The sequence below is a fragment of the Primulina tabacum genome, chromosome 11, assembly GCF_025594145.1.
Source record: "Primulina tabacum isolate GXHZ01 chromosome 11, ASM2559414v2, whole genome shotgun sequence".
NCBI classification, from domain to species: Eukaryota; Viridiplantae; Streptophyta; class Magnoliopsida; order Lamiales; family Gesneriaceae; genus Primulina; species Primulina tabacum.
Genome location: NC_134560.1, coordinates 6,900,809 through 6,923,746, shown reverse-complemented (window position 1 = coordinate 6,923,746; position 22,938 = coordinate 6,900,809). Strand labels below are relative to the sequence as shown.

The window sequence follows — 22,938 nt, the reverse complement described above, 5'->3', positions numbered from 1 at the left end:
TCAATTTTTTGGTGTAGGTGATGGAATATTTTAGCATTAAATTTTATAATTTTTTTTTCATAAATTTTATTGAGAGTTTTAACATATTTAATTTGATATTTTCTCCATCCCCATTTGTCTTTTAATTGCATGGTGGACGGATGTGGCTTTCAAATTAACTAATTACGAAGGCCGAGAGTGACTTCTTTTTCGTGGGGACGGAACCCCATTCAAGTAGTTGTATTGACATAGATGTAATTAATCGACCTTTTATTTACTTTGAATTTATTCAATTAAATGAAGTTCATGCATCTCTCGTCTCTCGATCATGTTGCCGCCATGTCTATTCAAATTCCATGATTCCTTAAAAGAATGAAACCAAATAGTATATCATTTTCTGGCAGACTCTATATTGAGATAGATTTGAATTTCAAGAACAATAACTAAAAATAATAATTATTTAGTATTGTCAACTGGATTTGCTCGAAAAATTCAATGGATTTGTTATTATGGATATAAACGCAACCTAATACATTTCAACGGTTTATTTTTATAAAATTTCACATGAAACACCATAAATAAATGCATGCATGTAGGGATGTAAATGAACCAAACCGTTTGTGAGCTATTCGAAGCTCGATTCGATAAAAGCTCGTTTGAGCTCGTTTAATGAAGCTCGTTAAGATAAACAAATCAAACTCAAGCTTTACAGTATCCGACTGGTTAGCTCGTGAACATGTTCGTTGGTAAGTTCATGAGTAATCTTTTAGATGAAAAAATAATAGTTTTGATATTTGATTTATTGATTTTGCATATTATTTATGAAATATATAGAAAAATCTATTAAATTTATTTATTATAATAAATTTACAAATTTTAATAAGAATAATATATTTTTCTTTAAATATATAATTTATTTTTAATTAATTTAATGAAAATTTAAATGTAAAATTCATATTTATTAAGCTTGTTTAGGCTCGATAAATGCTTGAATAAGCTCGTGAGCCATGTATATATTCGTTAAATAAAGCTCGAGCTCGGCTTCGATTATAAACGGTCCAAGCTCAAACATTCAAAAGTTCGGCTCAACTCGACTTCGATTATATCCCTACACACAAAATTTTTAGTGCCATAGGAATTTGAATAGGCATGGCTGCTACATGGACAGACTAGAGATGCATGAATTTGCTAAATATAGAAGACGTTGACGTATCTCTTTCTTCATCTGTACGTACTTGCCATCTTAATTACACCACGTTCGGATGTAAAAAATAGAATCGGAATCGGAATCGGATTTCATAAAGTTAGAGTTACATTTTGACGAGAGTTGAAAATAATATTAAAAAATTTTTATTGTTTCTTTTTTAAAATCTCGTTTATTAATGACATTTATGTAGAATATTCATATATTATTTATCATGACAGAGAAGGAAAAATTATTTTTTAAAAATAACTAAAAAATAATATTGTTATTAAATACTTTTTTAAGAATTAAAAAATAAATAAACTTCACAAATATATTTTGACCAAAGTTTGATAAATTAAACTTTTAATATTAAAAATAAGGGTTTTAATATTGTATGGAACTTTTTAATGATGAAAAACATTTTACACGTTTTTTACCTAACTTTCTCAATATCTTATATTTTGGTTTAAAATATTGTATGCGGAAAATCGTTTAGTTTGGGGAATTAATATCCATGCAGTTGATCCCGCAACTAACAGTATTGTGCTATGGTGATGATGATTTCTCAATAATTTTTTAAAATAAATTTGAAGAAAGAATATACATTTATGAGGTAGATGTACAAAGTTAATATGTATTTTTTTTTTGTTTTTTCATAGCATAAATCTCATGAAATCTCTTCAATTTTGTAAGAATTTCATTTAGTTAAATCAGATACCATTAAATACACATTTTGTTTTGAAATCTCGTCATTCCATATACTAAAAATGATATTTGTAATTCCAAATTCCACCCAATATTATTAATTCTATTCGTTTCATCATAATGACTAAAAAATATTTATTTGAGATTTGAAATTCATTGTGAAATATCTTTATCAAAACAAAGTAAAAGATTTATTATTATAAATTTAAAATGCATACATTCAAATGCAAAATTAACCTAAATATCATATTTAGGTGAATGTCACGTGCACTCCAAATCATTCATTACACCCGGGCCAAATCTTCATTGATTTCATGCAATAATTATAGGCCATTTGCCTGCATAGATTTTAAAAATCTAATTAAATGCTTTTATAATTTTTAAATTATTATTAATTATTAAAAATAAAGATACTTTATCCTTTATTTCTATAAATTCAAAATACATAAAAATGATATGAATATATATATTATTTGTAAGTGGTTTGTATATGTAATAAATATATTTCTATAATATTTTTTATTCATTGAAAAAATAAAATGTTTTGTACTCGACGGAATATTAGTTATGAATAGTTTAAAATTATACTAAAATAGATTATTTTTTTATTGAATGAAAAATAAATTTTTTTGAACTTGTTGAACATAATTTATTACATAAAATGATATGAATATATAATAGTTATAAGTAGTTTTCAAATTTATTGAAATGATTTTTTATAATATTTTCTAGTTAATGATTAATATTTTTTTAACTTGATTCAAAATATTTGTTGGGTGCAATAATTGTCTCTGCTTGGTAGAGCGATCGAACCGTGGTGCTTGAGCTGTTGTGCGGTTTAAAATATTTGAGTTGCACCATTACTACTAGCTATAGCTTTTGGTAAAGCGGTAAGCACTCAGTCCTACAATATTTATTGTTATAAGGTTGATATTATATATCTGTATGTATAATATTATTGTGTCCACAAGGTTTTTTTTACAATATATATTCCGGTTAGTTCGATTCTAGCACACGAGTAATGTCCTAGTATTTGATCTGATGGTTACTGAGGAAAATCATATCATTTTTTTCATACGATGCAATGCATTGGAAAACGATAAAAAAATGCACGTGACCTCTTACCATCATCGAATCAAATACTTGGATATTACTACCTTAACAGAAAAAGGTGTAATAAATCCGAGACACCAACTATCAAAATTTACTTTGCGCCATGGCTTCTCAGGCTCGGCTAGAGGCATAATCTTTCGCCACTGTGAAAAGCCGAAGGAAATGATAATCCAATCGGGCAAGGATTAGACCATCTCCAATGAAATGTCATTTTAGCGTAGCTTTTCATTCTCCAACGGACACTATTTAGTGACCCTTTTCCTTTGCACCAAATTTGTCGCAGGCCATTTGGAACAGTCAATATATATATATATATATATAAATAAATATTTAATTATTGATTTATTTTTAATATTTATTTATATAATTATATGTAATATTTAAATTATAAACTTAAATATTATTATTTACATTTATTAACAATATAATATTGGCTATATAATATTAACATTACTCATTATTATATTAATTATGTTACATTTGTAAAAAATATATTAAATAATAAGAATTAATATATGTAAAATAAAACGTATACTTCGATAATATTTTTTTGATATAAAATTTTAATTAAATGAATTGAAAATGAATATTATATTTGATACATAGCATTACATTAGTGCAAAATTGCATTCGAATAGGTTTTGTGGTTTCGAAATCATCTAGTTTTTATACCAAGTGCACCACGACCATAGATTGATGTGGGCCCATTAATCCAAGTTTGTGGCCCATGTGTGGTATATCTTGAGTATAATATTTGTTATCGTAATAAAAAAATACTCAGCAAATAATGTTTAAATTATCAGTAACTTGTTCAAAAATTACCAAAAAGCAAACAAAAATTTGGTTTCAGTCTCCGTGTCAGAAAATATGTTTGAACTTCATGAGTTCACATGTTTTTTTAATTTTTTATGAAAAACGGTGCAACACATTGAAAATATGATACTAATATATGATAATCGAGTATCAATTGTTTCATATCTTGTACTAATATATGATATTTGGTTACTCAAACATGTATAACAAATACTGATATTAATGACACATTTGTATTTTCGGATGAAATGCAGTATAAAATATTGAAAAATATTATATTAATATATGATATTTGAATATTAACTGTTTAAAATTGGAAAAGATTTATTAATATTGACATTTGTTATACATCTTTGGATACTAAAAATCATATATTAATACCATATCCGAAACAGTTAATACTCTTTTTATATCACTTTTATCTGAAAAGGCAAATATGTCGTTAATTCTAACACTTGTTATACATATTTGGGTACTCAAAAATCATATATTAATATCATATCTGTAAAAGTTGATACTCAAATATCATATATTAATATCATGTTTTAAATATTTTGTATCAGTTTTCATACAAAAACGGACTTGGGCTCATAGACTTCAAACACATTTTGTTATGTACTTAGTAGTGTTAAAAAGTAAATTTTTTTAACAAGAACTGAATACAAATTTAAGTTTGAGTATGAAATTTAAAGCAAATTTACCAAAGTATCCACTGAACCAAAGCAAAAAAAGAAAAAACTTTTTTCTTTTGTTTCTTCAATTGTGAACCATCCGATACTTGCCATTGCCAGCCGAAATCAAAGAACTCATTTCGACAAAAATAAAACTAATTAAGCATACTGTGATATCTTTCCTATATAAAGCACAGAAGCAAAGTTGTAGTTTGAGTAACAGATCGCTCGAATTCCTCCATTACACTAACTACTTAGCATTTCATTCCCTATTCGAAAACCAGTCGATGGCGGCTCTCAGCATTCTTTCAAAGAAAAGATTCCTATACACTCGTTTCAATGAATCAAGAAAATTGCTTACTACTTCCAGCGCAAACCCTTTGGCGGATTCTCCTTCTTTTGCTCAGAGGTTAAGGAACCTGCCCAAAGATCTACCCGGAACTAAAATCAAGAAACAAGTTTACGAGGTGATTTCCATATAATTTCACGAATTTGAAGTTTTTAAGAGCTTGAATATACTATATTATTGATGGGTTCACAATCCCAGATGAACTTTTTGTCTCCAAATCTTCAATGCAATGGTCAATCTATGTTTTAGAATTGATTTTCAGTTGTTGCATGATAACTTGAGTGATCTCAGGTAATGATATATTAATGATTTATCAAGATTCAAGAATCCTCGTGTGGGATTCGTGGTTCATTTTGTTTCAATGGTTCCTTTTTTTGGTGCCGGTGAGTTTTTTTTATTGCCAGAAATTTGCTTGTCCGAAAAGACTTGATAAGAGGAGTGGCCACGGTTAATGGGGTAAAAGTTAAACCAGGCGGGATCGGATCAACGGCCCGGTCCAGACTTAGTGGTATAACTTCGACCGGACCTATCTAGGCGGTAATTTGTTTGGATTGGTTTTCGAAACTTTTAAAAATGTACAGTTTTTTATATTTGCAATTTTGGTCCTAGTAGATTTCTACCGATTTTGATCGTCTATAGTATCAAATTTAAGTCCTAATACGATACTTTTGTTTTTTCTAATTTGAGTTTTTTCTTACCTGTATCAATACGCCGTAAAATATTACATCAATATTCTACGTGAAAAAACATAGGATTATCAAAATAATAAATTTCCAAAATCACAAGAAGTGTTCTTTTTAAAAAAATCCCGAATAAATTTGATTTTCAAGTTACATATATTATTAAGAGCACATTCATAAAGATACAATTTTCTTTCATCGATCACATTTATTGAGTACACAATTATGAATCTATCATGGGGAGAGCGTCTGAGTCTTAGTCACCACCCCGCTATTGATCGAAACTCGGATTAGGATTGTAACATAATGTTTCCTCTGATGCAGCTCATTGGGAGAACACCACTGGTATATCTTAACAAAGTAACTGAAGGATGTGGGGCTTATGTTGCTGCTAAACAAGAAATGATGCAACCTACTGCTAGCATCAAAGATAGGTATCTCTTTTATCCATCTTACTTTACGTTTCTGTTATGTTTCTCTTCGAATGTCATTCCCTTTCCAGCCACTAAAATTCTTGAATCTTGACTACGTGCGAATTTTCATATGTTTTTGTTACTAGACCTGCATTGGCCATGATCTCAGATGCAGAGAAGAAAGGATTGATCACGCCTGGAAAAGTAAGTCGAATTGTAAACATCTAGTTTCTTTCTGGATCTTTATTAAATGTGGATGATAAGCCAAGAAAGTTGTCTAAATCAGTTATTTTGGGATGGATTTTTATAGCTGAATCAATTTCATCTACGGATATAGCTGAACTTCTGCTTTAATTTCAGACGACATTGATCGAGCCTACGTCTGGAAACATGGGAATCAGCTTGGCATTTATGGCAGCCATGAAAGGATACAAAATGGTTTTGACGATGCCTTCTTACACAAGTTTGGAAAGAAGAGTGACGATGAGAGCATTTGGAGCTGATTTAATCCTCACTGATCCAACCAAAGGAATGGGAGGTACGGTCAAGAAAGCTTACGAACTTTTGGATTCAACGCCTGGTGCTTTCATGCTTCAGCAGTTTTCAAATCCTACCAATACTCAGGTATCAAAAACTAACCTCATTTTACCTTAACTAAAAGGTCTCACGCAATCAAAACTCTAAGCAATGGGCTCTACTAGCAACTAGTTAGCAAATGATTAACCCAACTAGCAATATTAATGTAACTTTATGTTTGTTCTGATTACATGAGCAGTCTCTAAATTCTTAATATATAGTTACAAAGACATCCGACTATAATGCATGTCATTTTTATTTTAAGATCAAGCAAACTTGAGCGTGTGTTGCTGTGTTGGTCATCTTTAAACCAAGGTATATATAGGTACATTTTGAGACCACAGGTCCTGAGATATGGGATGATACCAATGGTAAAGTCGATATTTTCATCATGGGTATTGGAAGTGGTGGCACCGTCTCTGGTGTTGGACGGTACCTGAAATCACGAAATCCAGATGTGAAGGTAACACAGATAGATGTTAAATAAAACAGACATGGAGATATAAACACCTTTATCAATTTTCTTAATGTTCATTTTGTAGATTTATGGACTTGAGCCTACTGAAAGTAATATTCTCAATGGTGGTAAGGCAGGTATATTTCAGTGAAAATTGTCAAGAAACTCTTGGACCAAATTTATCTATCAGATAGACAAATGTCATCCTCCGAAGCGCATTTTTGAGTGGAGCATCGACTGAGAATTCACAACATATTTCTATGTAAAACTGTGTATTATTATCGATCTTGTAGGTCCTCATCATATTACTGGAAATGGAGTTGGATTCAAACCAGATATCTTAGACATGGATGTGATGGAAGAGGTTCTCATGGTAATCAAAACATTCTTGCTGTGAAAACATGTTTATTTTCTGCTAAATACAGAAGCTAAAATATGTTTCCCATACTCGTTGTGCTTCAGGTTTCGAGTGAAGATGCTGTTAACATGGCTAGAGAATTGGCATTGAAAGAAGGACTCATGGTAACGTAGTTCAAGTTACAACTACTTTGATGTACTACGCATATGTCATCAGAAATCAAATTCCACGCTATAATCTTTATCTTGTTACATCAAGCATTTGGCATGCTAGCTTATGTGATGAAGGTGTGGTGTCTTGTAGGTAGGGATTTCATCGGGTGCGAATACAGTTGCAGCTCTTAGGCTTGCCAGGAAACCTGAAAACAAGGGCAGACTCATTGTGGTATGTAGGGGTGTACTCAAATAACCAAAACTTTGATTCGAGTTGTTTTTGCAAAATCTTTAATTTTTTTGTAAAAATTATACTCATTTGTTTCAGACGGTGCATCCGAGTTTCGGGGAACGATACTTGTCATCCGTCCTGTTCCAAGAGCTAAGAAAAGAGGCTGAAAATATGCAACCTGTTTCGGTTGAGTAAGGCCTTGAAGGAAATTGTAGAACTTGTACTTGTGAAAGGGTGTGTGTAGTAAATTTATTGTAGCTTTCTCTTTATCAATTCAATTGTTCGACTCTCAGTTAGATCAAAATAAATTGAGTTAGCAAAAGAATAAGGCCCAAAATCTTAGATTACATATAACGATGTACTGTATTTTCACAAATAAAACCTAATTTATAAAAATAATTATAAGAAATTGACATGTTCTCTTGAACATGGATTTTAATATATATTATTTATTATATAACAGATCTGCCAGACAAGCCGACCTTAGCTCAGTTGGTAGAGCGGAGGACTGTAGTTTGTAGCTGAAATCCTTAGGTCGCTGGTTCGAATCCGGCAGGTCGGAATTGTATTTTTTTGTATTTTTATATTTATATATATATATATATATTTATTTATATTAAATCAAATAAAAGCGTAATTACGTTTTTTCCTCCTTGTAGTAAAGTAAAATATATTTGACCAATCAAATATTTTTATAACATTCTGAAATTTACCCTTTCACTAACATAAATCATTACAACTTGCCAAAACACATTTGATTATAATTTTTAATGTTTAATAATTATTTTTTATAAATTTTAATAATTATTTAGATTAAATAGAAAATTTGATTTCAAATTACTATCAAAATTGAAAGTATTTTAATTAAGTTTTAACTCGTATGATAATAATGTCTATTAAATCATATACAATCAAATTAAAATAATAAAAAAATGTATTAATATTACACACAGAAAAATCAAATATACCCTCTTAATTTTGACTATTTTAAAATGTTTTTTTTCCTAAATATAGCAAAAATCAAATAATAGGCTAACCATAATTTCAAAATTTATCATTTTTTTGTTATTTTTATGAATTTTTTTAAGATATAATAACATTTCTATTTTTGTTATATAATCCTACAAAGTTGAAGGGAGGTGTAGTCCTAATTTTTAAATCATGATTAATGCCTTTGCGGAATCAACCGAAATTTCATGTTTCATATTCCACCAAATTAATTATACCATGATTCAATCATATAACCTATACCTTGCTTAACGAACTCCAAGAGAATTCAGAAAAACTCGAATTGGTTTCTAAATTGAAATTATTTTGTTCGACAGTACTCACCAATATTATTTCCAAAATTAAACTAGCTTCCACATATTGACAAAATCTTGTGTGAGACGATCTCACAACTCATATTTTGTAAGACATATCTCTTATTTGGGTCATTCATAAAAAAATACTACTTTTTATGCTAAGGATATTACTTTTTATTGTGAATATCGGTAAAATTGATCCTTCAGTTTCGTGAGAAGAGAGATATTTCGGCTTCTTGTTTAACTAAATCTCGTTCATTATGTGAGTCGATCTAAAGTCTGATCTGAAAGTCATGCCATGATGCCAAACTTGAGAAAGAATATGAAAATTCGACTCGAAATGGTCTGCTGAACCCAGTTATGAAATAGCAGATAATCTCATTGAATGAAACACAATACATTTACACAATCATGGTTTGTCCATACGTTTGATTAAATAGGTAAATCAAACATGTTTGAATAACGGTACAACTAAATAATTTTGCTATGTGCAATTTGAAAGGATCTTGATCTTGAGGGTGTAGCCAAGTGCGTCATATGCAGAAACCAGGTGGATAGTAACATGATTAGGACAGCTATGGATCAACTTTCCCCACTACTGCCTCGTCGCTAGAATCGTATTCTTCGTCACTTAGCTCATCATCGCTAGACTTTTCTTCTGGTGCAGCTCCTATATCTTCTGGCTTGGCATATTTAAGACAATATTCTGGAAAATTCGCACATGGGCGTCACATTGACAAGATGTTATTGATGTAAGAATCTAATATCAAGAAAAAGTCCAGGTATATTATCTGGTAGAGGCAAGAAACAAAAAAGGTGGATCCACTAGGGGTGAACTCGCAACAGTTACAATGGTAGAAAAGAACTTCCCACCTTCAACAGAAAAAGAGATTTCAGGTGGGGGATTGAGGGAGGAGATCACTCAACTAAAATGAATTTTAATTTATATATAATTCTTTCCGTTGCGACAACCTAGATTTGCCCATATGTGTTACTTTTTCGTAAAAGAAGATCTATTTGTGTTCCAAGATGAGAGGAACTTGACATTGGAATTTGGAACCTTCATGTTATACTCCATCACAATGTTTCAGAGCAGGGACGAAGCCAAGAGGATGAGCAGTGGGAGCCATCCCCTTCAATGAAAGAAAATCCAATTTCATGTGTAACATATTCTAATAATGTAAGTTTCACCGGTAAAAATATATAAGTTACCATCATCGATCCACAAAATTCTCAGGTCCTTCCGAATTTTAGAGTGAACTGTAAAAAACAAAGCATGGGAAGCGTGAAGTGTCGTCACTGGATAAGACAATAAAAGTTCTTGATTAAATCAGGAATAACAACTCCACTCACATGGATCGTTTCCCATTTCAAAACATGGGAATGAAATCATCAGGAAGACCAAATACCTTAAATGATAGGCTCGAACGGAGATAAATTTGTAAAATTAATAGAACTAAACATGAGTTCCAAGTGTTGATAATGATTCTGGGATCATTTTCCTTGCATTGTATTGGAACAATAAAAAGAAAATTCCAAGCATTGTCCAGAAAATAAACATCAGATAGACTTGAAAACTTCAGAGCCGCTCAAACCTTTTTTTTGGTAGTTTCGAACTTCAAGCAACAATATGCAGAGAAGAAGCCAAGGGTATTTCTTACTTTTGATCTCAGCAGACCGTATAGAAACCAGAAAGCATTAGACATTTACTAATTTATAAAAGTGAAGCTTTTGGTACCTTTGACTTTTTGTTCATAAGCACTTCGGTCACGCATCATCAAAGCTGCCGCCTCCCCATTCAAAGGGTCCGACGGATTAGGATACAAGAGAAGTTGCGGCAGAAATACCTCAAACACATTCACTAGGTCTGTCGAGTATGTAGGCAGTTAGAAGCATCCTTATCTATTGATATTTACATCAATAGCTAAAAAACCTACAATTTGCATAGGCAAAATAAACTATACTAGTGAATTACCGAACATGGGGCTCCAAGTCTGGTTAATAACATCTAAACAAACTGATCCTGACCTGAATTTCCATAATCCACAAAGAATACTCTCAACATACACATAAAAATTTACTCCTCAGTAATGGGAGATAATCTAAACTTTAAATATATGTTACTCACATTTCATCCACATTTGGGTGGTAGATCTTGTTAATGAATCCTATAGATGGAGATTTGTATGGGTAAGCATCGGGAAGCTCCACCCTTACTTTCCAAACTCCGCCGAGGTAAGGGCCTAGCACATTTAACAGAGACGAATTCATTCCAAGAAACAAAATGAAGATTCGTTGGCAGAAGACCGATCTCAACTTATACGAGCCAGGTAGTCAATCAATTGAAAAAAACTTCAACATTTGTGCAATTTTTCCAATCACACAACCACACAAATCACATTATCACCATAGTTGAAAGATAAATATTAGAAACTACGAATTACTTAAGAGCTATCAATTTTGAAGTATACATAACAACCCAAAAAGTACCACCCTCTTTTCTTTTTCCATTTTTTCTCGATTGCCACACAATCTTAAGAAATGTTCACGGACAAATGATTTATAGATCCCAAAGATGAATGCAAACAACATTTTAAGTTTGTTACGATAATTAAACATTAAGAATTAAAAGCTAAATAGAATAGTTACTTAAATACTGTCAATTATGAAGTACACAAAACACAAAAAGTCCTCTTCTCGTTCCTTCTTCTTTTCTTCCTTCTTACGGGAAAAAAAAAAAACTTAGCCTATCATGAAACATAATCATGATAAAATAAATCTACATATCCCAAACAGGGAACAATAAATTTCAAAAACTGCAAAGTCAACAAACTTAGATTAAGAATGAAATAGAAGAAACCCAACAATCAAACACCACAAAATCTTCATTCAAAACATAAATATCAACAACCAGAGAGAAGGACAAGGAAATTTACTGTCTTTAGGTCCATGGAAATGCACATAAAACACCTGCATCCCATCATTCACAGTTTCCACCTTATAATCACTCATCATCCTATTTCAAGAAGGAAAAAACAAACAAAAAAAAAATCCTGCAAATAATCATTTTCTTGAAAAAAATGCAAAAAATCATGATTTTTTTATTTAAAAAAAAATCAACTCCGCATTACAAGCAAAGCCAAAAAAACACATGAGAAATTACAGTTTCATTAAATCCATCTCACGTCTCTTGCTCGGAGAAGACATCGTTAATCTACTGACTCTTGCCTCTATTATCTTGATTTTTCTGGAGAAAGAAATAGAGAGCAGAATTGCTTGTTCAACTGTATAAAGCAAGGAACTTTAGAAGAGCATTGATGAATAAATGGAGAACACCAGAAGATATATGCGTGTGAGCTAACATGTGTATAATGTATAATAACTAAAATAAAATAATGTTTCAAAAAAAAAGTGTAATAACAGTAAATAAGTTTCTATTCCTGAACTTATCACATATCAAGATGGAAAGTCCATTGTTTAAAATTTATATAAAATTAACTAAATTAGAAATCAAATTTTTATCTCCGTTTCAAAAATCTCAATAGAACGAAGACGGGAACGATGGAGACCCTCCGAACTCGAACTTATTATTATTAATGGTAATATTATTATTAATATTTGCAAAAAAATTAAAATTAATAACAATATTAATAATATATTATTAATATCAATATTATTAGTATTTTCAAAAATATTATTGTTATATTATATTTTCGGAGTGAATTCGATAATCAGAATAATATTTCTATATCCGTTTCGAACTATTTTGGAGATTTAAGAAATCACTGAATCCGAAAAATAAAGGATCGCCTTCTTTGATTCGAATTTTTCTCATAAAACTTCGAACCCGTAGAAAAAATTATCATCCTACTCTTACACTCTTACGCATGAATCAAACTTAATAAAATAGATTTTCAAAGTATCATTTTTATAATAAAATAATGACCCCTCGCCCATAGCAGACAATATATGGGCCCCATTATTTATTCAAAATTAAATATGTTTATTTGATTATGAAGAGATAATTGTTATAATTAGAGTTTAAAATTTAAAATTTTGGTGGCAAAAGAACGAGAAAGATCGGAAAATTTGTGTTGTATATAAATTAATAAATATATTAATGCAGACGTGACTATCGTCAGTTGAATGGATAGCCCAACCAATTATTGCAACATTGATTATCATGTAGTATTATCTTCTAACGTTTGTATAACAGACTAATGCGCGATATGCGTTATAATGTTTATTTAATACCCTTTTTTCATTATGAGTAGACATTATAATACACACTCACAGGAGAGGGAGGCGTTCATTTTTATTTATTATTTTTTTATTTTGTTTTAATATTTTTTTAGGTCTCTTTTGGATTTTTTTATTTTTTTTAAAATTTTAAATTTTAATCAATTTTTTTGGATTTTTTTATTTTTATGTTTTTTTTAACTTTTTAATTATATTGTAATTTTAAATAAATCGTGTTCATATCTTGTTTAAATAATTCTTCTGTCGTAGTATTTCTTTCGAACATCTACTTTATTTAATAAAAATATTTAAATAACAATAATATAATTTTTTAAAATTAATAAAATTATTTTATTAAAAGTAAGATTATTTTCAAAAATTAGAATAATAATGATTTAAATATTGTAAAACATATTTATTTAATATTAAAAAAATATAAAATGATTGAGTGGACAGTGAGACCCATAAATAATGAATTTTAATTGTTAAAAGGAATGTGAGTGAAAGAAATATGTTGTTTTAATAAGTATGTGGCAGTGGATCCCACGATTTTTGATAAGTTGATGGATGTTATAACAACCCACCATTACGGATGCTCTATTTGAGATGTGTTAGAATCAAGTTGTTTATCAACTGAATAAATTTTTATATTTATTTTATATTATATGTGCATGTATATGTATTTATTCGATGGATATATAGACGAACATGATTAGTGGACATCATATCAAAATTGATATATCTATATTTATATTATAATACATATTGCCTATAATAGACGGTAAATAAAATGATGTTTTGATATAATGCATATTATTGCTGTAAGGACGCTCCGATATTTGTTTGAAATCAATTATTAAATCTTGTCATCAAATTTATTTATCCATTTGATGATTGTGCAGAAGAATAACAAACTTTTGACATTATTTTAATATATAAATTCGGTTTTATTCGATTGTCCACTAAAATATATAGTGACAATATATATATATATATATATATATATATATAGGAAACACACCAACATTTGTTTGTTTGGTTAATTTGTTATGTAGTGCTATTATCGTGGCACGCCATACGTACAATCACATTAATTAATTATGATAAAATTCAATTTTAAGTAATTAAATATTTTATATGAAGTGTAATCAAGTTGATATAATTTTGTAAATATTATTTTTTGAGTTTGGATTAATAGTATATTGTTTTTTTATGACAACAATCAATTTACTTAATTAAAAAAACGTGGAATAATTGTCCTTGTTGAGTAGAATCATCAAAACATGATGCTTGAACTGTCGTACGGTTTAAAAATATTTGAGTTACACTATTATAATCAGCTATAAATTTTAGTAAAACTTCAAGCGTTCGGTTCTACAATCGGTATCATAATCAATATCACAAGTTCGATTAGTATTGATTACAAAGAGATCAATTATCAAGAAAAAATTTTGTTGAGTTATAATAATTATATATGTTGTTTGGGCAATGCAAGAGAAAAGTTTTTCAAGTAAAAGCAATTCCTTCCTTTTTCTTTTGCAAAATAATTTGCAAAAATTATTTAAAGAAAACTGCGTCAATTCAAGTTTGGCAGCGCCGCCCACAACCTTTGGTGAGCATGAAGTTACCAGATTCTCTCATATAAATAGTAAATAACACCAAATATATTATATTTTAGGGTTCAAAACATATGAATGATCTGATAAATCCAAACACAAAAATGACTGAAATCATCTTATAAATCAATTTTATGCGACAAATCTTCGATCCAATCCACGAAAAATATTACATTTTATTTTCAAAATATTTTTCACTGTAAAAATATCATTTTTGTTTTTATATGTTATGAAAAAACATTGTGTAAATCAAAATATTATTTTTATGTAAAAAAATATATTATACAATAGACAATAATCTGAACGAAAAATATTACTTTTTACGACTGATTTGAATCATGTCGTCCCAAGTATATCTGCTCTTAATCCTCCATTTGCTGAGTGCATGATGTTACAATTTGTGTCGCTCGTGGAATAAACAAGATTTTTTGGTCCAAACGTAAATATAAACGAAAAACCACACAAAGGAAAAGTTTACTCAATCAATGTCAATTTACTCGGAACCATTTACAATGAGTTGGGTGCATGAACTAACCTATAGCATAGGCGGCCGCCACACAGTTTAATACTCTACGTTATATAATTAACTATATGAATGCTTTTAGATAATCACCACAAATTTCATTCGAAATATTCGAGTAAGAGATTCTTTATTTTCCAAGGGGAAATAAATCAAAATGCACATTTGCTACACACATTTCTAGTGCAGCAAAACAACAGTACCATTGAAATGTAGAAAACATTATCCAAACAGTGTAAATAGGTTCGATCAATAGAGGCGTTTGAGACATTCCATTAAAACATCCGTATGCTCTGGTTTGCCGACAGAAACACGGACATAACCAGCCAACTCTTTGTTGCTGTAGTGACGAATCATCACTCCCATTTTTGCGAGGTCTTCCTACAAGGAAGAAGCATGATTGCTTACAATTCGTTTCTCGGGTCAGGCATCTTTGTAACCGGTAGAAAGTAGACAACTCAAATATTTCAATTTGTGCCAACAAAGTGCCAATCGTTATGCAACATACACAATCACATGAGACAATCTCGACGATAGTTCTCCCTGAACAATTGCTCCAACTCGTGATGTAGCAATCAAAGAAGTGAACTTCGCGCTGTTACCATTTGTGCTGGGGACGACGTAAAATAAAGTCTAATTGTTCCATAATAGGTGCACAATTGAATCACCAACATTTCTATAAATGCTTATTTAGCCAAGAAAATTGAAGTTTAGGGTCGTCTCAACACTCTCATGTAACCATGATAGCAGGAGCAACTTAAAAACATATGACTTTTAACATTTTTGACTTTCTTATGACCACATTTTAGCAGAATCAATTAAAGTTCCATTTCCTGCTATTCATGATGGCTTTATATTTATACTACATTGATGAGACTAGTCGTGCAAACAGATCGAACTATAATGCAACTTCTTTGAGTCGGCTTGAATTTGAATTGAAATTATCCAGCTAAAGCGAAAAGCTTGAAATGTTAGAATATAGTCGAACTGAATCCCCTATTATTTTATTTGATTACTCATAAGTCTTTTGCGAAGTTTAATACATCATTGATATTTTCATAAATATTTTAAAATTAAATGGTCTCACAAGCTCGAATCAGCCTTTGCTTAATTGGACTCTATGATTAAGTTCGTATAAAATGAATCAAAGAGAAAATAAAGTTCCAAATCAAATCCACTTTACCAATCATATATTAGGAGCTCTCATCACAGAATTCTTGTCTAGCAACAGAAAGCTTGTGCAAATTAAGAGCCTTTAAGAGACAAAGACATAATGTAATCACTGGCCTAATTTTTCGTTCAAAGATGATAACATTAAACACAAGTCAAGGTTTCGTACCTTCAACTTCTTGGCATCCATATCAGACTTGACCTCACAAAGAATGAAATTAGAGTGGCTTGGATATGGATTGAGAAACGGCACTTCTTTCAAAAGTTTGAATAGCCTATCCCGTTCTTGCACCAAAGCCACTTTCACATTCTGGCACACATTAGCGGCATTGAATTATATAAAGATCCTATTATAAGATATAGGTAAAGGTTAATCCCTGTCTTTTGTTGGTTCCCAATACCTCAAGATAGGCAGGATTCTGTAATGCTGCACATGCCGCAATTTCAGCAGCAACGGACACGTTATATGGTTGCTTAGCCCTCCATAAATATTCTATAATGCTCAAAGGAAATGCTCCATATCCAATTCGAAGTCCTGCTAGAGCTGCATCACCAAGATGTCAATTGTGATTATCAGCTCAAATTTGGATTTTTATAATGCAAGTTAAGTCGGGAGTTACTTGTTTTTGTACAACACGAAACTCTTTAAAGGAGAAAAAATACCAGCTCGTTTGCTAAATGTTCGAAGCACGATTAAATTCTCATACTTCTTGACCCATCCCATCCTAGACTCAAGTCCTGAGAATTCAATGTACGCCTCATCCAGAACAACCAATATTGGCAAATTAAGTATTTTCTGAAGAGTTTCATCATCAATTGTGCTGTCAGACAAAAGATACGTTATGATATAGTATACATGAAAAGATAGTTAAAACTTAGTCCACAAGGACCCATAACAGCGTATACTGTAGCATATCAAACGAATACGTAGCAGTAGTTAAGCACAACATAATTCTAATACTTGCTCCACTAAAAACTTGAATGGGATACTGACGAATTTCGGCAATCCACCATTGAACCCATATGTCAACCACCAAAAAACGTTTTACAATACCATAAAAGCAGTAATCTATTACTCAGTTCTCACTTCCATAAAAAAAGTAGACATATCTTCCTATCCTACTTTTATCTTTTGTCTTTTAATTTACTTATTCGCTTAGGTACCGCTTGGTTTGTATTATGGGATAAAAGTAGGATAGATAAACAGAATTCTCTCACAATCTGTGTAATACACTATTTATTTCCTGCATCTCTTCTTTGTTTTTTGGTTAATTGGCCTCTGATTAAATGAATTTTTGTTACAGGTTTTTGCAACTTTCTAACTTTTTATTGTAGAGTACTTGATTTTGTTGCTACTACTCTGGTTTCTTCCCAATTATGTTCTGGGCTTTAGATTTGTGTTGTTTAATTGATTCGATTTTGTTTATATTTGCCCCTTGCCATTCCAAAATGCCAACTGTCTTCCTCGATCTTCAGTCTTCACCGCATAATTCCTTCAGAATTAGCGTGTACTTGCGATGGTGACCTACTTCCATCTTCTTAGTCGGTTTTCTCGAACAATATCAACCTCCTTGGTCGTTGGAGATGAGTCGAGTCAGCGACAATGAGGAAAAGCAGCTGCATAAACCCTAGCTATGCAAAATGATGAACTGTGACGATGGCCAATTATGGTTTTCTGTTTTTTTTAAGCCCATAATGGCTTTTAAGCAATGAATGACAGTGATATAAGGGCAGAAATGTAAATTGTGTATCAATGTTATGAATACTGTACAAAATAGACAAATAATTGTGATAACTTTTGACCCACATCTTAAAAATTACAAATTTAAAATGAGTTTATAATAGACAACAATTGACTTCTATAGAAACTTGGGTTAAATCATTTTCGTAAAGCGATGACGAATACGAAGTAGTTGCTAGGGCTCATTGTGCAGTAACGCAGGCGTGGGCCCGGGCTCGGAGCGTGACAGAATGGTACCAGAGCCAATCATCGGCATGGAACACCGAGAAATAAGTGCAATGCGGGGCAAAGTGCTACGTACATGAGAGCCACCTCTTGAACCTCATGGGCAAAGTGCTACATGACGGGAGCCACCTCTTAAACCTGTAGGAGCTATCTCTAGATTCTCGGCGCTGGTGGATCGAGTGGTCAGGTCACGACGAGGACGTCGCGTTCTGAAGGAAGGTTATCGTGATACCTCTTGTCCCACATCTTAAAAATTAAAGATTTAAAATGAGTTTATAATAGGCTACAATTGACTTCTATAGCAACTTGGGTTAATCATTTCCGTAGAGTGAGGGCGAATACGAAGTAGTTGCTATAAGAGTTTATTGTGTGCAGTCACGCAGGCGCGGGCCCGGGCTCGGGGCGTGACAACAACCACCTCTGCCAAGGGTTGCCACATCACATACACACAGTACTTGGTCACTAACTTTGGTGTAGCCAAAAGACACACCAAACATGAGATGTGGAAACAGAGCCTTAAGGTCTTCTAGTTTCCACCTTTCAAATTGATATTATATTGAGGAAAATTTCTGCAAATAGAGCTTATTCAAAGTTCACCCAGAAAAGAAAATGCCTTTGATTGCTTTGCCATTGGCAAAAAACATGGAGAGAAAAAGTTAAAACAAAAGTCATGGGATGTTACTGCACACAAATAATTTAACAAGAGAGAACATGCTTAAAGTGGGCACTGATTCAATGAATGAATTATCGAAAAAATCCAACAAGAAACAAATATTTACACAAGACAAATAATCGTCACAGGAAAAGTTACAAGCCCCAAAGAAGCAAAAAAGGCAGAAAACAGTAAATTCAACACAAAAGTACCTTCCATCTGGATTATTAGGGGAGGTCAAGAATATACACTTTGGCCTCTCTTGCTCAACAACTTCAGCAATCCGCTTTACATCCAAGCTGAAGTCTGACTTCCTGGGTACTGCAAAACAGGAAAAGGCTAGAATTAGCCCATAAAGATCATGGGAGAAAAAAATAAAATACATGATTGAATATATAAGATTGTCAAAAACTTAATCAAGTAAACAGTATAATTCGAAAAATATGACTACCAATCTACCATAACATATATCTATCGTCAATTTCTAATTACAAACATAATTTTGCGTTGGTTCACCAACATATGCAGGCCATTTATCATAAACTCATCAAAGGAGAATATTTCGAATAGCTGGGAGAGAGACTTAGATGAAGTACACAAGGATCCACATAAGATGGAGGGAAGTTGACTCCCCAATTTCAGACTCCGTGCAAGATTAAAAAATACCTACCCTTGATAACAATTGCATCATTAACAGATGCATCAAACTCATACATTGTAAACGTCGGTGGGCAATCCACTATTTTTTCACCAGGGTCTAATACACATCTGCAGCATCAATGAATGCTTAAAGAAATATATCAAGCCATAAAAGACAAAATAAAGATAAAATAACCTTTACAAAGGACCATGCCACAAACCTCATTATCAAATCAATTAATTCATCTGCACCACATCCAGCGAGGATATATTCAGCCTCAATACCAGAATCTTCAGCAAGTGCTGCTCGTAATCGACGACTTTGCGGATCGGGGTATATATAAGGGAATCTCATTGATCCCAAAGCTTCAAAAACCTACAAGAAACTGGTAATTTGTTAAAAAAATCCAAAAAAGATGCATGCACGAGGGGATAAACTTATAAAGATACATATCCAAATCCACAGATGCATAAAACAAGGACTTTATGCAGCATTAGCCATACCTCCGGCGGAGGACCGTAAGGGTTTTCATTCGCATCTAGTTTTACAATATCTTCAGGCTTCCTACCAAGACGAAGAGATAAAACCTGGCACACATACAATTCCTTTTTAATCCAAACAATACGCGAAACACATCATTAAATCAAATGGCAAATAAGTTCTCTAGGAAAGAAAATCAACTGACAAACATTCAACTGCCTAGAATCAATCAGATTTAACAACTCTATTGCATCAGAGATGTATGAGAATGGGAGATACTGGGATTATATTCATCTCACATGTTATACCATTTGAGAATAGTGAAATTAAGTACTCATAGTTCATTTTGACTACACTATTAAATCAGGTGCCATCAAAGGAAATTAGTTATTAATATTAAAAAAAGTGAAATAAAAATCAAAACCAACCGATATTGCCGGCAAACAATATAAAAATGCGTCGGATACACCCATCTTTACCATAATCATCATAATCAACTATAGTGCAATAATATCGTGACTTCGCTGTTACTCCAAAGATGAGAGCTTCAAATAAAATTAACCAAAAGAACAGGCAAAACAGGAGAACACAATTATATGAAACCATGCAATACATTTAACCGGAAAAAATGGAGAGATTTCACCTACCTCAAATGGAAGAATTGATTGATAAGGGGACAATTTACGTAGGTGGGGTCTAATAAAAGAATCCCCCGTCGATGAGAAGCCACAATCCTGTTGACCATCTACTTTTACAGAATCAGGCAACACAGAGGAGGACATAAACCTAATTTTACTCCGTCTAAATGAATGAGAACTGCGAGTGGGCTTTCGTGTGTCAATGCAAATATTTGAAGTGTTGCAGAATAAATCAATCACGCCCATGTATGATTATTCACTTCCCACTGACAAAGACAAGATGAGAAAGAATTACCAAAAAAATAAAATAACGATGAATGTGTGTGCACCAATATGTACAAGTGAGAATATACCTTTGAGTGGAAATAATGCGATAGATTAAGCTCTGACCTGCATATCGTGGCCCGTGAGAGTAGTAGTTAGTGCTTGCCACAAGTTTTATAGAGCTAGCTCTCTGGCATATTTGTTATGTGTGCACAATATGTACAAGTGAGAATATACCTTTGAGTGGAAATAATGCGATAGATTAAGCTCTGACCTGCATATCGTGGCCCGTGAGAGTAGTAGTTAGTGCTTGCCACAAGTTTTATAGAGCTAGCTCTCTGGCATATTTGTTATGTGTGCACACCGTAATAGAATTTTGTGCACAATTAAATGCAATTGAACTAACTAAAAGAAAGAAAGGCAAAATGACTTGAAAACTGAACAAACGATGACTATTAGCATGCATCTAGCGATCGTTTGGTTCATCATCATTGAATCAAACTGTCCGAGGCCACAGTTGAAAATATAGTAATCAAACAAAAGAGTGGTGTTAGCTTTGAAAATATTCCGCTATGAATTCAAAATCCGTAATTCATTATCAAATGCTCTACTTACATGTAAAGGATGAGCTTAAACCTCTGATGTCACCCTAAAATACCTTCCTTTTTATTTTCTCGAAAAACAAAGTTAGCATTCGTTGACCATAGTGGTGCATTCAAAAATTGAGAACTTCCAAATGCCCAACCTCAACCCAATCCTTCAAACCCAATCACAACATAGAAGTGACATTAATAAGTCAAAGGGAAAACTTTTAAATTATTCAGGATTCTTTTCAACCAGTACATTAAACACACTACCAAAAGTCCATGAATCCTAGCACTTTGCGTTTTATAGTTCTCTGGAAACAAACGACCTTTTATTCCTTTCCGAGTTCTAACCATTCCCATAACAATCACGCGTTCCCGTGAATTTAAACAAAGAATCACTAACAGTAAATTAATTAGTAGGTCCAGACTGGAGCAAATTCACAAGGATTCGACGAAGGAAACTTTTTTTGTAATAAAACTAGAAAACTTAGTTTGAACATACTCTAGAATTCAGAATCCTCGCCTGATTTCTACCAGAAGTTCCCCGTTAATCTTGTCGCTCCAATGGTGGCTAGTACACAGTTTCCAAATGTTTTGGGCTGTTGGCTTTTAGCTTTATTTTGGGCCATTAGTTTTATTATTGTTTCCATTTTCTTAAAAGAGCCCACTGACAAGGCCCAAAATAGTTCGCCGCCTCCGAAAATGGGTATTCTACGCGGACTAATGATTTACTTTCCTTTTTTTTTTTCTTGATTCACATCTATAACTTTCCTTTATTATAAAATTTTGATTTTAAAAAAGAAATTAAATTTTAATATATTTGTATGTTGGAAAAAAAATCATATTTTAAAAGTTAATCATCATTTTTTTATATTATAATGTAAATAACTAAACTACCCCCGAGACTATTGAGACATAAAAAAGTTGGTAATTTTTTATATTAAAAATATCTAATAATTGTGGGTATCAAAAATTTTAATTTAATAAGTTAAAAATAAAACGTGAAATAAATTAAAATTAAGGTCTTATATTATTTTATATTATTTATGCAAAATATATAATAGATATTAAATTCATATTTTTATAAATTAAACTTAATATTTTAACACGATTTATTTTATGTTGATATATACTACATATAAAAAATTAATTAATGTATTGAATGAATAATTTTATAA

At 31.6% G+C, this 22,938-nt stretch overlaps 3 protein-coding genes, 1 long non-coding RNA gene and 1 other non-coding gene across 9 annotated transcripts; 3 read left to right on the top strand and 2 right to left on the bottom strand.

Annotated features, from left to right (window-relative positions):
* Positions 1-4,569: 4,569 nt before the first annotated feature.
* Positions 4,570-8,037, top strand: LOC142518850 (bifunctional L-3-cyanoalanine synthase/cysteine synthase 1, mitochondrial). 3 transcript variants are annotated; one of them, XM_075621677.1, is made up of 10 exons: positions 4,570-4,934; positions 5,821-5,930; positions 6,056-6,113; positions 6,270-6,533; positions 6,811-6,948; positions 7,028-7,079; positions 7,236-7,315; positions 7,405-7,464; positions 7,604-7,684; positions 7,781-8,037. In XM_075621677.1, the coding sequence occupies exons 1-10, from the start codon at positions 4,755-4,757 to the stop codon at positions 7,877-7,879; spliced, it is 1,122 nt and encodes a 373-aa protein (XP_075477792.1). In that variant the 5' UTR covers positions 4,570-4,754; the 3' UTR covers positions 7,880-8,037. The 3 variants fall into 3 exon arrangements, with proteins under 3 accessions (XP_075477792.1, XP_075477794.1, XP_075477793.1); XM_075621679.1 differs by lacking the exon at positions 4,570-4,934 and adding an exon at positions 4,956-5,324; XM_075621678.1 differs by lacking the exon at positions 4,570-4,934 and adding an exon at positions 4,956-5,353.
* Positions 8,038-8,161: 124 nt separating this feature from the next.
* TRNAY-GUA (transfer RNA tyrosine (anticodon GUA)) lies at positions 8,162-8,246 on the top strand. The gene is given in 2 exon segments: positions 8,162-8,198; positions 8,211-8,246. It is a non-coding gene; the product is annotated as a tRNA-Tyr (tRNA).
* Positions 8,247-9,317: 1,071 nt separating this feature from the next.
* Positions 9,318-12,361, bottom strand: LOC142518198 (ubiquitin-conjugating enzyme E2-23 kDa-like). Of its 2 annotated transcripts, XM_075620917.1 has the most exons (7): positions 12,152-12,361; positions 11,925-12,004; positions 11,117-11,231; positions 10,964-11,016; positions 10,727-10,855; positions 10,201-10,248; positions 9,318-9,694 (listed from the first exon to the last, which is right to left on the bottom strand). In XM_075620917.1, exons 1-7 carry the CDS (start codon positions 12,193-12,195, stop codon positions 9,564-9,566), a joined length of 600 nt encoding a protein of 199 aa, XP_075477032.1. In that variant the 5' UTR covers positions 12,196-12,361; the 3' UTR covers positions 9,318-9,563. The 2 variants fall into 2 exon arrangements, with proteins under 2 accessions (XP_075477032.1, XP_075477033.1); XM_075620918.1 differs by lacking the exon at positions 10,201-10,248 and having other exon boundaries at positions 12,152-12,355.
* On the top strand, positions 11,238-11,705 carry LOC142518199 (uncharacterized). Its single transcript, XR_012813485.1, has 2 exons — positions 11,238-11,585; positions 11,634-11,705. It is a non-coding gene; the product is annotated as an uncharacterized LOC142518199 (long non-coding RNA).
* Positions 12,362-15,298: 2,937 nt separating the features above from the next.
* LOC142518353 (histidinol-phosphate aminotransferase, chloroplastic-like) lies at positions 15,299-22,356 on the bottom strand. 2 transcript variants are annotated; one of them, XM_075621109.1, is made up of 11 exons: positions 22,263-22,356; positions 21,263-21,299; positions 20,919-21,175; positions 20,295-20,378; positions 20,012-20,166; positions 19,822-19,919; positions 19,364-19,472; positions 17,197-17,354; positions 16,935-17,077; positions 16,703-16,843; positions 15,299-15,744 (listed from the first exon to the last, which is right to left on the bottom strand). In XM_075621109.1, the coding sequence occupies exons 3-11, from the start codon at positions 21,153-21,155 to the stop codon at positions 15,613-15,615; spliced, it is 1,257 nt and encodes a 418-aa protein (XP_075477224.1). In that variant the 5' UTR covers positions 21,156-21,175; positions 21,263-21,299; positions 22,263-22,356; the 3' UTR covers positions 15,299-15,612. The 2 variants fall into 2 exon arrangements, with proteins under 2 accessions (XP_075477224.1, XP_075477225.1); XM_075621110.1 differs by lacking the exons at positions 21,263-21,299; positions 22,263-22,356 and adding an exon at positions 21,300-21,369.
* Positions 22,357-22,938: the final 582 nt, after the last annotated feature.